Genomic DNA, 18538 nt, shown 5'->3' with positions numbered 1-18538 from the left:
AGGTTTTGACCCTAAGAAGTTGATTCCGCCACCTGTCCCAACCCCCCGTTTGTTACCAAAGAGGGACAGGTCGGGAAGCCTAGTTTGTCGCGAGACCATTGAGGATTTGCGGGTGCAATATCCTTGGCTCCAAGGTCTCGAGACCATCATTCCCGGGGAGGATAGAGGACCGGACGATTACCCAAAGGGGTATTTCACCATTTTCGTCGCCCAAATTATCTGCGGCTTCACTTATCCGCTGGCGGATGAGATTGCTTCCATCCTCGGCGGTTACAGAATCGCACCCGGGCAGTTACATCCAAATGGATGGGCCGACTTGACCCTGGATAAATTCCTGGCGGATTGTTTGGAGGTTCCTTTCTCGCTTAAAATTTTCTCCAAGCTTCATCATTTCAAGAGTTCGGCGGGGTATTTCACTTTCATCCGCCAGAGCGGATACTATGGTTTTGACGAGAAACTGAACAAGATCCGCGAGTGGGATCGCTCTTACTTTTTTATCAAGTTTAATGAGGGAAATCCGAACTTCCTTCGCCATTGGGGCCGGCCCAATGTGAAGAGTTTGAACTTCGGTTATCCCAGCGAGGAAGAATCCGCCGTCATCAAGTTCCTGAAGAGTACCCCTCCTTTTGTATGGACATATGATCAGGCCTTCCATATGCTAAGGAGCCGAGTAGCGATTGCCTACCGCGAGGGGGATCGCGTGGTCTATATCCCTTATCGCGTTTTTGTACAAGGTACTTTTTATTTCCAAGTTGATGATTTCTTTTAACCCTTTGCAGGGGTGATCCTTTATCTCAAATCGCTGCAGATCGGGAGGCTAAAGCCTTAGCGAGAAGGAAGAAGCGGATGGCGGGAACCGCCTCCGTTGTAGGGGCGGATTCTTCTGGAGGAACGATTCCTTCCATTGAGGCGGCTTCTCCTGTAAGGGCCTCCGTTTCACAAGGTCCCGCTTCTACCTCCGAGGATCTTCCTTTGACGAGGAAGCGGAAGATAAGTGCGGATACAGAGTCTTCTCGTCCCAAGAAGAAGAACACCTCCGTGTCCCTTACTATTGGCGGTACACCCGTATCCGCCTCATCCAAAGGAAAGAGCAGTACCCCAATTCATGAGGTATCCTGATCTATTCCCTCTTTCTATATTGCTACTTTTTTCCTCATGAGCTATCTGCTGTTCTCTTGATATTTTTCTTTACGCCTTTGCAGCCAATTCCCGACATCAGCGGATGGTGGACTAGGACCTTTGGCATGGCCGTGAGTTTTTCTTGCAAGGACATTGTCTCTTCCATATGCAATGTCCTTGGACGGCTTCCCTCTGCTTCCCGTGTGCGCGAACAAGTACCGCTCCCTACCGCTGTGGAGGGGATCGAGAAGCGTTCTGTAGAGGTATATTGTTGCTTGTCATTCTCTTTCAAGGATCTTGCATCCATTGTAACCGCCTATTTCTATTCGCCCTTTTTTATTCGTGAGCCGTCTTATATGCAGATTATCAATTTCGCTGAGGGCATTCTCCGAAGGGATGCCGAGCGAGCCAAGGAGTTGGAAGGTCTTGGTACTGAATTGGCGACTCAGAAGTCGCTTTATGATGATGTCCAAGGTAAGGTGAAGGTCCTAGAAGGCGCCCTTCAGAAGGCTGTGAGCGAGAAGGAGGAGGCTCTTAAATCTCTTCAGGCTAAGTCCGATGAGCTGCGAAAGGCCCTCGATGATCTAGCTGATTCCAATGAGACACAAAAGAAGAGGGCTGAGGAAATTCTGGCCGAAGACGGTGCCCGCATCTACTGGTATGGGGAGCGGATTCATGCCGCTTATGAGCATGGACATCAGGGTCTCGTACTTAACCGCCCCAAGGTTCCCATCCCTGAAAAGGATTTAACTGAGAAGTGGGACAAGCTGGAAGCCGAGGATGCTGATATGGATGAGGTACTCCTCTTAGATTGGAAGAGTTTTCAGGAATCTCCAATTATCGGCGAGATCCCTACCCAGAATGCGGAAGAAGGGGCACCGCAAGACATCTCTCAGCCTGAGCAAGAGGTACCGCCCTCTGAAGCAGTTATTGATTCGAGGGTTGAGGATTCGCTTGAAGTAGATCCGCCCACTGGAGGAGATGAGGGAGTCGCTGGAGGCGAGGAAAGCAATAGGGGTGAAGGAGAGGAAGCCGTAGCATAGTTTAATTTATATTTGGACTTTTTGTATGTAACAAACTGCCCGTATATATTAATTTTCTTTCACTTGCCGCTTTGCCTTGCCTATACGTGCGATTATTGTCACTTTATTTTCATGTATGATCCTTGCCTTTTGTCGACTTCATACTTGTAATTCTTCATAGTAATTTTTGCTTTCGCTAGGGTGGCCAAACCCTTTTTGCAATTTTTGAGTACTCGTTTATTCGCTTAATTTTATGCCTTACTCTATTATTTTTCTTTCGAAAATAATATAATCATAAGGTTAATCATAAGGTTTTGCGAGTGATGCGTAATCATGCATCCGCCTTTCTTTAATAGGCAACACATTTATGTGTTTTTTTGAGTTTAACCCTAAGGGTTTTGCGAGTGATGCATAATCATGCATCCGCCTTTCTTTAATAGGCAACACATTTATGTGTTTTTTGAGTTTAACCCTAAGGGTTTTGCGAGTGATGCGTAATCATGCATCCGCCTTTCTTTAATAGGCAACACATTTATGTGTTTTTAAGAACAATCCGCATTCGGGCGTAACATATTGAATAAATGTAATAATTGAATACCTTTATTGATAAAGAGAAAAGGTTTATTACATAGGTACACCAACTGTGTGGGATCAAAGCCTCATTAAAACCTTTTATCAGAAAACCCAATGGGAAAAACTCATAAAAGGAAAAAGAGTACTCGTCATTTCCTCGAACTACTTGGCCTTTTTATATAGGCGTAGATTCTCTAGATTCCAGGTACGCGGGAGCTTCTTTCCGCTCATTTCTTCTATTTCAAAAGTGGCTGGTCCCAGCTTCTTGGATACTTTGTATGGTCCGATCCAGTTGATGCCCAGGTTGCCTTTGCCATCTCTGGATTGTATTTTATCCGCTTTTTTCAAGACCAAGTCGTTCTCGTTGATTATTACTTTTCGCATTCTTCTGTCATGATATTTCTTGATTCTATTGCGGTATACTGCCATTCGCATGTAAGCTTTTTCTCTTCGTTCCTCCACAGAATCCAAAGCATCTCTAATGTTGATAGGATTTTATGTGTCGCAATAATAAATTATCCGATCTGTGGGCGACTTGATTTCAACAGGTAGGACTGCTTCGGCTCCATAAACTAGCAAGAAAGGTGTTTCGCCTGTTGCTGCCTTTACAGAGGTTCTGTATGCCCACAACATATGGGGTATCTCATCCGCCCAACCTGTTTTTTTTGTCTCCTAGCCGCTTCTTGATGCCTTGAATCATGGCCCTATTGGTAACCTCCGTCATACCATTCGATTGGGGATGGTTTACGGAAGAAAAATGATTTTTGATCCCCATGCTTTCGCAGTATGCTTTGAACTTGGCACAGTTGAACTGGGTGCCATTGTCGGTTATAAGCTTTTGCGGGATTCCAAATCGCATGATAATGTTCTCTCGTAAGAACTCGATCATTCGCTCAGGTGTTTGTGCGGTTACTGTCTCCGCTTCTACCCATTTGCTGAAGTGGTCAACTGCGACTATCAAGTACTTCCTTTTCTTTGTCGTTTCTGGGAATGGACCCACTATATCGATTCCCCATGTTGCGAATGGCCATGCCGTCATTATAGCGATTTGTTCGGCTCCGGGAACATGCTTTTCATTCGCATGTATTTGACAATTGTGACATTCCGCAACCATCTTCTGGGAATCTTCCACCACCTTGGGCCAGTAGTATCCCATCAGTTTGACCTTTCTTGCCAACGCCGCCGAAGCTTCGTGCGCGCCACAAATTCCTTCATGTAATTCTCGCAGCACGTAGTCTCCTTCGTTGCGACTAATGCATTTCAACCATGGACATGTGTACGATTTCCGATACAAAGTTCCATCCCGAATTGAGTATCGAGCTGACTGCCCAATTAGCTTTCTGGCTAAGCTCTTATCAATCGGTAAATCTCCCTGCTCCAGATATTGGCGAATGGGCATCCGCCAATCTTCATCGTCTTCCAGTTCTTCGATGACCATAATCTGATCGACCTCGAATGCTGGTGCCGATTTTATTTCCAAATTGCATGCCTTTTGACTCCATGGTTCTCTACTTGCCGCTGCTTTTGCCAATTCATCAGCCTTTGCATTTTGGCCTCGCGGAACATGCACCATCTCCCAAACGACTCCCTTGTGCGTTAACTCTTGTGTCAATCTGCCGACTACCTGATGGTATTTTACTAGCTCCTCCTGTTTCACCAGATAATTTTTTGTGATCTGGTTTATCATGAGTTTGGAATCGCTGTAGATTACCACTCTTTCTGGGTGAGTTCATTGAGCAACTTCAATCCGCATATCATTGCTTCATACTCTGCGGCATTATTGGTAGTTTTGAAAGTTAATTTTGCTGCATAGCACAGGCGAATAACCTCCGGGCCCTTGATGACGACTCCCAACCCACCTCCATCTGTAGATAATGCCCCATCTGTGTACATGCTCCACTCTTCTTTTTTTGCCTTCGGACATTCATCGTCATCCCAGGTGAATTCGTTCACGAAATCGGTGAGTACTTGGCTCTTTAGCGCTGGTCTCCCCTCATAGCGAATATCGAATTCTCCCAGGCGAATTGACCATTCCGTCAACCGGCCAGATACGTCAGGTTTCTGTAATACCTTTCGCATTGGGATGCCAGTTCTCACAATGATAGTATGCGCCTGAAAGTATGGTTTCAATCTAGCCGCCGTGGTTATCACTGCGAGGGCCATTTTGTCCAACTTCGAATACCGGAGTTCTGCATCCTTCAGGACTTTGCTCACGTAGTACACTGGATATTGTTGCCCTTCTTCTTCTCGCACCATAACAGTGCATATCGCCATATTGGTGACGGATACGTAGAGAAATAAATCTTCTCCATCCTCCGGCCTACTCATTAAGGGCGGATAACACAGTAATCGCTTTATCCCCTCGAATGCTTCTTGACAATCCGGCGTCCATTCAAAGGACTTGGATTTTTTGATGGCATTGTAGAAAGGTAGACATCTCCTAGCTGAGCATGATATGAATCTCCCTAATGCCACCAACCGCCCATTTAGTCTCTGTACTTCTCTTATGCTCCTCGGCGTTTTCATCTCCATTACTGCTTTAACCTTCTCGGGATTCGCCTCAACTCCCTTGCCGCTAACAATGAAACCCAGGAACTTTTCCGCTCTTGCTCCGAATGTGCATTTCTCTGGGTTCAATTTGAGGCCATATTTGATTAGCACTTCCAGGATTTCTTTGATATCCTGCGGGTGGTCTTGCATTTTCTTGCTTTTGATGATCATGTCATCAACGTAGATCGAGAAGTTCTCGCCGGATTTGTCTGAAAATATCTTGTTCATCATCCTCTGGTATGTTGCTCCCGCGTTTTTCAATCCAAAGGGCATCACCTTGAAGCAATAAGTCGCCTGGTGAGTTATGAACGATGTTTTGATTTCATCCGCCTTCTCCATGGGTATCTGATGGTAACTGGATTTCACGTCGGTGAATGATAAAGCTTCATATCCTGCAGTTCCATCTACCAATATATCAATGTTAGGAAGCGGATACATATCCTTCGGACATGCCTTGTTCAGATCTTTGAAGTCGACGCACATTCTGTACGTTCCATTTGGCTTTTTGACTAGCACCACATTGGCTAACCACTCCGGATAGGTGACTTCTCGAATTGCATCTGACTTTAGCAAATCCGCCACTGCTTTTTCAGTCGCCTTTTGCCGCTCAGGAGCATGTCCTCTCTTTTTCTGTCGCACTGGGGTTGCACCTTTGTCTATATTCAAACGATGGGTTGCTACGTCTGGACTTATTCCTTTCAGTATTTCATTTGGGGCGGCAAATGCCGACTCACATTGGACCAGCACCTCGGCAATGGCTTTCTTCGTTTCTTCGGGGAGGCCCGTCGCTATTCGCACATTTTTGTCGCTTGAGATGGCGAATAGTTCCGTTTCTCCCAATGCTTCCGCTGGCAACTTCTCCTCTACCCTATCTTCCTCGTCTGGCTTTGGTTCAAGTGACAATGTATAGGCCTGTTGAGATACAAGTTGATCACCTTCAACTATGACTCGCCCTTGGTGTGTTGGTAAATGTAATGTTAAATGCTTCATTGAGATGAGCGACTCCGTTTCTGACAGTAATGGGCGTCCCAGAATTATGTTGTAGGCCAATGGGAGATCAACAATTGCGAATTCTAAATCACCTCGCCATTTTAGCTTTTTATCGCCCATTTCTGCCTCCAACACCACCTGTCCACTTGTTTGAGAGGATTGACCCCCAAAACCTGTTACATCCATGAATGTATGTTCCACTCGCTCGTCATTAATTCCCAACTTGTTGAATGCAGTCCGAGTAATAACATTACAAGAACTGCCAGTATCAATAAGGACCCGCTTGACGTCCCATCCTTCTACAGCCATTGTAATCACCAAAGCATCCGCATGCGGCTCCGTGATTCGCGCGAATGAGTAATTGAGGGCATCCCCCCTATGAGTGTTGCTTTTTCGCTGTTCACGGCGAGCTCTTTTTGTTGGAGGCTCATAGATCCCGCCGGCTATCACGTTTATCACTCCTTTTTTCTGCTTCTTTTCGGGCCTTGCCTCTTCTTCATGTGGTAACGTTGCTTTCTCGTCACTGGTCTCCTTTCGTACAAATTGATTCAGCTTGCCCCTTTCGATCAGCCTTTCAATCTCCTTCTTCAATTCATAGCAATCGTTCGTGTCGTGGCCGTTCAATCTGTGGAACCTGCAATATTTGTTAGGATGTCGCCCCAAACTGGTTCGACCTTTTACCTCGGGGAACCGCACATCCTTCTTCAGGGGGCTCTTTTCGATCCAAAGTAACACCTCCTGGCGAGTCGTGTTTAATAGTGTCTGATATCCGCCACTTTGAAAGGGGCGATCGCCTCTTCGAACAAAATTACTTTTGGACTGGGTCTGGCGCCGATTGTCCGAAGTGGATCTAGCGGCATCTCTTTCTCGCCGGGTTTGAGCCCTATGTTCCCTGTTGACATCATCCACTTCCATGAATTCCTTTGCTATTTTCATGAGTTCGGCCACTGTGCGCGGCTTGTTGCGGATGATTTCCTCCCGCATACTCCAATCTTTGGTTCCATCTGCCATGATGTTGCGGATGCTCACGATATCCGGGTTTTGCAATCGCACCAGAATATCGTTGAATGCGACAACAAATTTCCTTAGGGAATTATAGTTCCTCTGTTTGATCTCCTTCAGCTGCCTATCCATCACATCCGCTGCCTTACAGCCCACAAATTTCGCACAGAAATCCCGACTATATTGATGCCAATTGTGAATAGATTCTGCGGGTAAAGATCGAAACCAATCAGATGCGGCTCCGCCCAAAGTTGTCGAGAATAACCTGCAAATGATGCTTTCACTCGCTCCTGCAACATCCATTAGTTCTCTGTAGTTCCTGACATGAGCCTCAGGATCAGAATTTGGATCCCCATAGTATTTAGGTATCGCGGGCGCTTTGATTCTGTGATCTGGAATGAATTCCCGCAACGAAGGGGCAAAAGGTGAATCGCTCTGGACCTCTGCTCTCGGCCTAGGCGAGTACCCCATTCGCTCCATCATGCTTCGTAATTGATCTTCTAAGTCAATATCGGGTATTCGCTGGACTTCTTCCATCCGCTGCTGGTGAATTCTGGGTGGCATCCACCCGCCCATCGGTGTTGAGACGTGTGCCTGTTGGGGGACTAACCGATGTCCCGTTATAGGATCAAAGTTCCATGTGTGCTCTCGCCCAGGAGTCATCAACTCCGAATGTCTGTGAGGAAAAGGTTCCACTTGCTGTAGCGGAAGAGTGCCTTGCACTCCTGGCAACGGTTGGGATGGCTGCCAGGTCGGATGTATCGTCGTAATGAGATCTGGGTGCGAGTAGTTGCTCGGGTGGCTGTGTGGGTTTGTGCGACTACTCTGGCCCACTTGATTTGGCGCCTGAGATGGCTGCGGGAGGGCCGATATGACAGGGATAGTCGGTGATTGTGTTGAGATAACCACAGGTTCTTGAGGAGCAGCCGCCACGGCGGTATTGTGTTCGGCGAGGGCAATTAGTAAATTAATCATTCGATCTCCAGCCGCCTGGCTCATGTTCGAAGCCAAGACTTGTCATGCCATCTGCACGAAATCACTATTGGACATTTCCATCTCAGTTTGCACTTGGACTTCCAATAAGGGACTCAATTGTCCCGAAGGACCCGATGAGCTAGGCACCACATGCTGTGTACCTGCAGGTTGCGAATTCGCAATCCATGGTCCCCTGGAGTTCATACTGGTTGATCTAGTGGTAACGCCGGTCGTTCGTGATGGTTCTGACATGTTCTTCGCGTACCCTTAACCAAATGTTGGTAAAAAAGGTCCACGCTCACCGCACCAATGATAACTTGCCGGATCCGATTTGATATTCTCTGCCAGAGTTACCTGCAAAACAGAACCGGAGACAGGATCTCCGGGAAAACTCTCGGACGATCAAGTCAGTTTTTGTAAGAAGGTTGGTAATTTGACAATAGTATTGCGGGGAAAATTGTGAGCGTACCTTTTTCTCTCGTTCTTAAGGCCTTTTATAGGTGTTTTTTAGGTAACCGCCGAGGGCGGTTACTCCTTAGTGGGCCACGTTCTGAGGGCGGTTCCCCCTTTTTAGGCCATGTCCCTTTCGTGGCTTTCATGGCAACGAACGTGGTTCTGAGTGGGAGTCTTGATGCTCCGTTTAGGAATTCGGGGCGGTTACTCGCTTCACCCGTTTCCTCTTATTCGGGTCCCATTCGGGGCGGTTACTCGCTGTGTCCGCTTCCTTTATTCGGGTCTCATCCGATCTTAGACCATAGGTCTAAGTATGGGCTGGGCCTGCTAAATGAGTATGACCCGGTTTAGCCTCGCGGGTCATCAGAATTTTAACAAGTTTTTTCTATTGTCTTCAACATTATTAACAATCAGGTAAAAAAATACTTATATGTTCCTCTCTAATGTATAAATAGAATACGAATGATGATGTTTCACAGAAATGCTTTTATATTTAATACATCTTATTACTAATTTCCATTCTAGAAAACCACTTTCTCATTGTTGTTTGTGTTTTACTATTTATGCCACCCTAAAGCAAGATAATCAAATTAAAACCATAGCACTTTCTACTAATACTTTTAAGGTGACGTGGATACAGAACATTTTTTTTTTACCATAGATTAGCAATTGAAATTGTTTCATTTCTAGTTTTTTTTATAATGTATATGTACTTTTGACATTTAGTTTAGGATTTTTTTTATAGTGTATATGTACTTTTGACATTTAATTTAGGATATATGTAACTTGGAGAAAATTTTAGGATACTCATCCTGACCAATGAATTTAGGATATATGTATATATATTTTTTCTTTCCACCAATCATGTTCGCAATTCTAACAAAATCTACAAATCAGAATTATAATATGTAATTTTTTTTATAAATTTAAAATTTATTGATTACTATAATTTTAAATCATCATTTAATTTTTTTTTTCATCAGAATATTAAGGCATCCGTGCATTGCACGGGGTTCATGCTAGTTCTTTAGAGTGTAGAACCCCGAACAAAACTATGATTATTGTAGAAAATGTCGTGCAAAAAGTAACGAATCTCTCTGTTTTCGCCGAGTTTCACTCACTTTCACTCCCTTTTCACTCACTTTCTTTTCTTTCTTTTTCCTTCGTCCTCGCTTGCTCTCTCTATTTCTTTCTTTCTCCCTTGCTTTTTTTATTTTTTCCGTTGTGATCCAGAACCCCCTTCATTTTCTGACCTGCTTCTATTTAATTGCCCTCTCCCAAATTGACTGCCTTCCCATGTTGCTGTGTCTTTTTCCCATGTAATTGGTCAGCTCCCTCTTTTAATTTAGTCTCCCAAGTCAGAAATCATGGAGCTCATTTTGTCTTGCTCTCCTCCTCTTATCCCTGCCTATTCCGCCAAGGGATGGCAATGGGTAGGGTACCGCGGGTAGTGCCTATTCCAAATCTTTACCCGTTTATTTTTTAATTACCCGTACCCTTCCCATTACTTTAACGGGTATATGTTTTTATAAAGCTTATAGAAGCTTAAATGAAAACAATCTGTAATCAATTTCCAGGAAAGAGATGGAAAGGAAGAAAATGTATTAGATTTTGTATTTCATCTAAACAATGTAAATTTGACAGTATACAGGTGTTGGTATTTATAGAAAATACATGAAACAGAAAAGCAGTAAAATACAGTTGTAACTGAACCCACTTGACATCTGCAATCTGGTGTGATAGGATCTATATATGATTTGTACATTTCCTACATGCCCCCCTCAAGATGGAAGTAGAGGTAAGGTAACGAAACCCATCTTGATAAGGACTGGAAACATAGTATTAGAACTGAGAGGTTTTGTGAACATATCAGCCAGCTGCAACATTGTAGAAATGTGAGGTGTATGAAGAAAACCAGTTGCAATGTGTTCTCTGATCAAATGACAGTCGATATCAACATGTTTCGTTTGATCATGGAGAATCGGATTTTTGGCAAGAGCAATAGCGGATTTGCTATCACAGTGTAGAGTAATAGGTAGTGTAGGCTTGATCTGAAAATCTGTGAGAAGATAAGTGATCCATTTTAGTTCGCAACTAGTGACAGCCAAACTCCTATATTCCGCTTCAGCAGAAGATCTACTAACTGTGGATTGCTTCTTTGCTTTCCATGAAACTAAGGAAGAGCCTAGAAAGAATGCAGTAACCAGAAATTGATCTTCTAGTGAGTTTACATTTGCCCCAATCTGCATCACAGAATGCTTCAATGGTACAAACATCTGTAGTGTTTGGATAAAGCAAGCCAAGTTTAGATGTGCCCTTTAAATATTTAAGGACATGAAAAGCAGCCTGTAAGTGATGTTGACAAGGTTCTTGCATGAACTGACTGAGCTGTTGAGTGGCAAATGTGATGTCTGGACGAGTAAACCCCAAATATAACAGTTTGCCCACGATCCTTCTATAACAACCGGGATCTGTGAGTGTTATGCCTGGATCAGTAAGCACAAGTCCATGGGACATTGGACTGGAAACAGTGTGAGCTTGTTCTAAGCCCACTTCAACAAGCATATCTTGAATGTATTTGACTTGAGAAATGACCAGCCCTGTTTCTGATCTTGCAATTTCTATGCCAAGGAAATATTTCACATTTCCCATGTCTTTTATGGTGAATTGTTGATGCAGGAAATCTTTAACAGCTTTAATTTTACACTCCTGTGGTCCCATTATAAGGATATCATCTACATAAATGACCAAAGCTAAAAAATCACTTGGATGCTTAGTGGATAAAGTGAATAAGCAATGATCATTATGTGATCTGGAGAAACCAAAATCAAGTAATTTTGTAGAAATCTCTTTATGCCACTGCCTGCCTGCCTGTTTGAGGCCATAAAGAGATTTCACAAGCTTACAAACCTGACCTGCAGCAGCTTTAATATATCCCTGTGGTGGCTGTAGATAAACTGTTTCATCCAAAATGCCATGGAGATATGCATTATTCACATCTATCTGGTGAATTTGCCAATTATAAGCTGCTCCAATTGCCAAAAATAGTCGAACTGTAACAGTTTTTGCAACAGGGCTAAAACTCTCAAAATAATCAATACCAAAAGTTTGATTATAACCCTTTGCAACCAATCTGGCCTTGTACCTGTCCACCTCCCCTGTGGGTTTGTATTTTACTCGAAAAACCCATTTTGTAGCAAGTGGCTTGATATGAGGGGGTCTTGGAACTATATCCCATGTATGATTGTCTTCGAGTGCCTGGAGTTCTTGATGCATAGCCTTAACCCATAACTCATTGTCTTTAGCTTTAGCATAAGTATCTGGTTCCTGTATCTTCTGAATTTGAACATGAAAAGCCAAATGAGAGGAAGACATATGTAGAACTGCAGGAAAAGAAGAAACAACTTGACTGCATGATACAAAATCATTTAGCCATCCAGGCTTATGAGCAGCTCGAGAAGATTTTCTAAAAGGAACTGAGCGGGGAATAATAGTAGAAGTAGAATCTGCAGGACTGGGAACATCAGAAGATATAGAATCTGCTAGATTTGGAGTAACAGGAGAACCAGAATCTGCAAAAACATGCTCCAAAACTGCATCAGAGGAGACAGAAGTATGAAAAGGAAAAATATCTTCATGGAAAACCACATCACGAGAAACTATCAGTTTCTTTGTAGAAAGATCATATATCTTGTATCCCTTCTGTGCAGTAGGAAACCCTAGAAAAACACCAGGATAAGCTCGAACATCAAATTTGGATTTAGAAGGTAAAATGTTGGTATAAAAACACTTACATCCAAATATTTTGAACATGTCATAAGAGGGAAGTTTTCCATATAACTTTTCATATGGACTCATCCAATTTAGAACTCTGGTAGGTAGAACATTTATAATTTGTGCAGCCATTTGAATGGTTTCTCCCCAAAACATTTCTGGTAAACCTGCTTGAAATAACAAAGCTCTAGCCACATTGAGCAAATGATGATGCTTCCTCTCAGCAACTCCATTTTGCTGGGGGGTATAAGCACAAGTCTTTTGGTGTAAAATCCCCTTTTCTTGAAACATTTGTAAACAAGTTTGATTTACAAATTCTGTACCATTGTCTGTGCGAAAAATCTTGACTCTAGCCTCATACTGATTTTCTATCATTTGAACAAAAATTCGTAAAGCATGAGCTACCTGATCCTTCTGTTTGATTAAAACGATCCAGGTAATTCTTGAAAAATCATCTATCAGTGTGAGAAAGTAATTTGCACATGTGAGAGATTGAACTTTATAGGGTCCCCAAAGATCAACATGGAGCAACTCAAAACATTTAAGTGTCTTAATGTCACTATGTGGAAAAGGGAGTCTATGTTGTTTCGCACTTGGACATATATCACATGTATACAACAAACTAGAGGAATCAATAGTTGAAATATGATGTAAAGCATCAAGTGAGGCATGACCAAGTCTACAATGCCATAATTGTGTTTGCTTATCATTTTGATTAGTTGTACTATGAGAAGAACAACAAACTTGTAATTTGGAAATGATAGAAGGATTGAAAGACTGGTCATCCAAGATATATAAGCCATCCACTAACCATCCAACAGCTAAGATCTCATGTGATGCTTTATTTTGTAAAGAACAATGATCTTGATAAAAAATGACCTCTATATGACTAAAAGTTGTCCAACAGATAAAAGACTGTATTTGAAGGTAGGAATGTGCAAAACATTATGCAAACTTAAATTTTGGGAAAGGACCACAGTACCAATGTGATTTATAGTTTGAAGAGTGCCATCTGGGAGAGTAACATGTTGAGGGATATGAGTTTCTTTGTAGTGACTGAACCATTTTATGTGAGGACTCATGTGGGATGTTGCTCCACTGTCAATGATCCAGTAATCTTTTTGACCAAGAAGTGCAGTAGAAGAAGAGCCTGTGCATCCAGCAAAAGCTGTAAAATCATTTGCATTGATAGGAGAATCTGGAATTTGTTTGCCTTTGAGCATTTTGTAAACTTCCTGGATCATGAAATTCATACTTTTATGTCCATCCTCTGGCTCATACTCATTAGCATCATGATATACATTACTGGTATGAGAATTTCCCTTTTCTGCAGAGGTTCCTAGAACACCAGAAACAACATTAGCTCGAAAAGAAGAGTTAGAATTTGGGCCAGATTGATCCCCTTTCCCAGTTATTCTTGGACCTTTATACCATTCAGGATACCCCACCAACCTGAAACAACCAGATCTGTTGTGCCCCCCTTTGTTGCAGTAGTCACAATGCTTACTCCCTTTGTCTCCTTCATCTTTCTTGTATCTGTGATCGCCTTGTGACTTCTTTTCATATTTTGTAAAATTTGCAATTTCCACAGATTGGTGAATGGAAATTTCTTGTTGTTTCTCTATTGTTAACAACATTGAGTATGCCTTATTTATATTTGGTAATGGATCCATAAGTAACAATTGATCTTTAATATGATCATATTGCTCATTCAAGCCAAGCAAGAACTGCATCAATCTCTCTTCTTCTATTGCATCAGATATTCTTTTAAAAGCATTACAAACACAATCTCTTGCTATACCACAGTGACAGAGTGGAATGGGACTCAAGAAATTCAATTCTTCCCACAATTTCTTCAACTTATTAAAGTACTGGAGTATAGTAAAAGTACCTTGAGTAGATTGGCCAATTTCTCTGCGAATCTTGTAAATCATTGGACCATTTGTATCACCAAACCTATGCTTCAAATCTTTCCAAAGTTCCCTAGCATTTGTAGCATATTGAAACCCATCTGCAATTTCTTTGTGCATTGAGTTTAGTAACCATGAAGTTACCAGATTATCTGCCTTGGACCACCTTTGGTAAGCAGTTGTTCCTTCTTGAGGAATTTCCAGATCTTTAAGGATGAAATCGCATTTCTCTTTCACCTTCAAAGCTCGAATCATCGTTTGACTCCATGACAGATAATTGTTGTGTGTCAATTGTATATTGACAATAGAGATGCCTGGGTTATCATGATGATGCGAACCTCCGCCTAGAAATCTTGATTTCGATCTTGAAGTTTCTTCTTCATCTGTACTTTCGTAAGAAATTTCTTCATAAAATTCATCTTCATCGCGAACCTCTTTGTTGCGATTATTCTTCTTTTTCTTCCCAGCCATTACTGAATCTCTGATACCATATAAAGCTTATAGAAGCTTAAATGAAAACAATCTGTAATCAATTTCCAGGAAAGAGATGGAAAGGAAGAAAATGTATTAGATTTTGTATTTCATCTAAACAATGTAAATTTGACAGTATACAGGTGTTGGTATTTATAGAAAATACATGAAACAGAAAAGCAGTAAAATACAGTTGTAACTGAACCCACTTGACAGCTGCAATCTGGTGTGATAGGATCTATATATGATTTGTACATTTCCTACAGTTTTGCATCCCATACCCGTCCCATTTAATTCACGGGTACCCGCGGGTACCCTTACCCGTTAAGAATCAATAAATAAAACAAAAAAAAAATAATCAATAAATAAAACAAAAAAAATTATAAATTTAACAAAGTATAAATTTAATAAATCATCCATCTAAAAATTAAATAAATTGAACCTTAATCCATAAAAATAAAGTAGTTTAGTGGTATCACTTAATGGTTGAAAAATAAAAAGTTGGTGTTCAAATCTCACATTTTACATCTAAAATACAATAATATTTTTTAATATATACAAAAGTTATGACAGGTACCGGGTACCCTGGGGGGTCTTCCCATACCCGTCCCATTACCCTAACGGGTAATGGTTTTGATCTCATACTCGTCTCATACCCTTTTATACAAGATACAGGTAGTCCCATTAGGGTCGGGTAGTGCCGGGTACCCGCGTGTAGAGTACCCGTTGCCATCCCTAATTCCGCCTACCCACCTCTCTCTCTTTCTTTTTTTTATTATTTTTTTAATAATAATAATAATGGTAATATTGACAATTTGTGAAAATGCTAATAAAAGCTGATAGAAATCGGGAGATCGTGTTTTGGGTTTATGAGAGTATAAGGTTGGTTCCATTTTCCACGCTTTCAAACTACTGAAACAAATAGTCATTTCTAACTCTCTCTTTTTTTCATACCACGTGACAATGGGTCTACCTGCAACCTATTGAGTAAAGGAATCTATAATTTCATCACGAGGGTCGGAAAAGTCCGTGCTCTCTAGTGTCGACCACTGATCCAAGGGTAGTGGAAATCCAACACCCTATGAGTTCATGTTACCTATAGTTAGGGATGGCAACGGGTAGGGTACTCGCGGGTAATGTCAATCTCAAACTCTTACCCTTTTATTTTTTAATTACACGTACCCTTCTCATTACCCTAACGGGTATACCTTTTGCATCCCATACCCGTCCCATTTAATTCACGGGTACCTACGGGTACCCTTACCCGTTAAGAATCAATAAATGAAACAAAAAATATTACAAATTTAACAAAGTATAAATTTAATAAATCATTCATTTAAAGATTAAACACGTTGAACCTTAATTAATAAGAATAAATTAGCTTAGTGGTATCATTCAATAGTTGAAAAACAAAAGGTTATGGTTCAAATTTCACTTCTTACATCTAAAAAATAATGATATTTATTAATATATAAAAAATTATAGTAGGTACCGGGTACCCGGGGGTATTCCCATTATCCTAACGGGTAATGGTTTTGATCTCATACCCTTTTATACAAGGTACGGGTAGTCCCATTAGGGTCGGGTAGTGCCGGGTAGGGTACCCATTGCCATCCCTACCTATAGTGTTTCTTATACTAACTCGGTGTCCACCCGCAACAACAGTTAATATGTTCATTCGTCATTCCATGTTGAAGCATCCTCGTAGCATAAAGAAAGCCAAGAGAGTAAAGTGCAGTTTTAGAAAGGCTCACTGTGTTTTGATCTATTGTTGGTGAGATCATATCACCATTATGAGTTTGAATTTGAACGCTATCATTAATAACAATGGCCCTGTTTGGGAATTAGCTGTTAGCTGATTACATTAGCTGTTAGCTGTTAGCTGATTACATTAGCTGATTTGACTAGCTGATTTGATTAGCTGTTTGTGTAGACCTGTTTGGTAAAAATTAGATGATTGATAATAGCGGTTTGTGCAAAAAGACGAATAAGGGCATTAATTTTGGCGCAGGAGAAGAGGGAGTCTATCTATTAGGGTTAAAGAAGTCCATTAATTTTAATATTGCAAAACGCTAATTGAAAAAGCTCCTTTTAAGAGCTTTTTCTAAATTAGCGTTTTCATCCCAAAACTCTCTCCCAAACCTCTCTCCACCAAATACTCCAATTAGCGATTTCAGTGGTCAAACCTCTAAAGTTGGTCAAAACCGTTCTTTTTATCCCAAAACGCTCTTTACCAAACAGGGCCAATAGATTTTGATGGAACCATATAGTAATACATCAGATAAGATGTTAGGTAAGGCATTTGTATAGTTATATAAAAATGTAGATTTTAATTCTCATTAGCAAATCAATATCTATTGAAGCCATTTTTAAAATTTAAGCTTACTCCTATTCCTATAGTCCAATTGTGCACTCATTTTGAAACTGTAAAAGTTTAAATTCACAGTAAATGATGAGAGATAATGCAATTACCAACCACAATTAAGTGAGACAGTAAACGAGGAAGAGTTAATAAATAATTACTGCTTATCTTTCTAGGGAATCAGTATATGATCTAAAATTGAAAACAATGGATAGTAGTAGTAACTTTAAGTAGTGTAATAAACACACCAAAAGCTTCAACCTCAAAAATGGGTAGGAGAAGACGCAGCACAGCTAAAGGAGAGAAATGGATAAAACATTACAGTAACGTCCACAAAATACTATTAGTTGGGGAAGGTGACTTTTCTTTTGCTGCTTCTTTGGCTAATGCTTTCGGGTCTGCTTCCAATATCCTGGCAACCTCCCTCGATTCTCAGGGTACGTATTTTATCTATCAACTTAAACTTTTAATTCGAATAAACGTAACTCTCTCCATATAGTTGAAGTGGAGGAGAAGTATTCAAAAGCTGAAACAAACTTGAAAGTGCTAAAAGAAATGGGATGCACCATAATGCACAAAGTGGATGCTCGCAACATGAGCTGCAACCTTAAACTTGTAAAGCATGGACCTTTTGACAGAATAGTCTTCAACTTCCCTCATGCCCCTATTAAAGATTGGATAATGGAACATTCTCTCACTCAAATTAGGTAATTCTTTCTTTATTTTTTCAATTAGATTAATAAATTTAGTGGTTTGATGAATGCATTTATTTGTTTATAGAGTTCATCAAAAACTAGTGAGGGGTTTCATGAAAAATGCACTTGAGATGTTGTCGATAGAAGGAGGAGAAGTGCACGTGACACACAAGACTACTTATCCTTTTTGCGAATGGGGGATTGAAACGATTGCAGAGGAAGTTGGGCTGCTGTTCATTGAGGAAGACATGTTTGATAAATGGGATTATCCTGGTTATCATAATAGAAGAGGTTATCTATATGGGAAATGCGACGTCTCGTTTCTAGTTGGAGAATGTTCTACATTTAAATTTGCACTCTAATGTTTGTATGGGCTGGGGCTGGGATAGATATATTTTGATATGAATCTGATAATCTATTTATCAAAATCTTCCATATATTAATTAATGCTCAGTTTCTGCATTTAAGTTTGAAGTAACAATTCATGTAATTTGTGTTGGATTTGAGATTTGATTTTTATCTATTTATCAATTACAACAGGATGAGGGCGAGCTTTGGCGCAACGGTAAACGTTGTTGTCGTGTGACTAAGAGGTCACGGGTTCGAGACTTAGGAGCGGCCTCTTGCCAAATAAATTAGCAG

General features: G+C 41.2%; 1 protein-coding gene across 1 annotated transcript; it reads left to right on the top strand.

The window, feature by feature from the left end:
• The first annotated feature begins 17469 nt into the window (after positions 1–17469).
• On the top strand, positions 17470–18258 carry LOC136227200 (uncharacterized protein At4g26485-like). The gene is made up of 3 exons (XM_066015877.1): positions 17470–17638; positions 17701–17908; positions 17982–18258. The coding sequence occupies exons 1-3, from the start codon at positions 17470–17472 to the stop codon at positions 18256–18258; spliced, it is 654 nt and encodes a 217-aa protein (XP_065871949.1).
• The last annotated feature ends 280 nt before the right edge of the window (positions 18259–18538 follow it).

Source organism: Euphorbia lathyris, chromosome 4 (genome assembly GCF_963576675.1).
Source record: "Euphorbia lathyris chromosome 4, ddEupLath1.1, whole genome shotgun sequence".
NCBI classification, from domain to species: domain Eukaryota; kingdom Viridiplantae; phylum Streptophyta; class Magnoliopsida; order Malpighiales; family Euphorbiaceae; genus Euphorbia; species Euphorbia lathyris.
The sequence above is the reverse complement of the archived record's forward strand: the minus strand, read 5'-3'. Positions and strand labels throughout refer to the sequence as shown.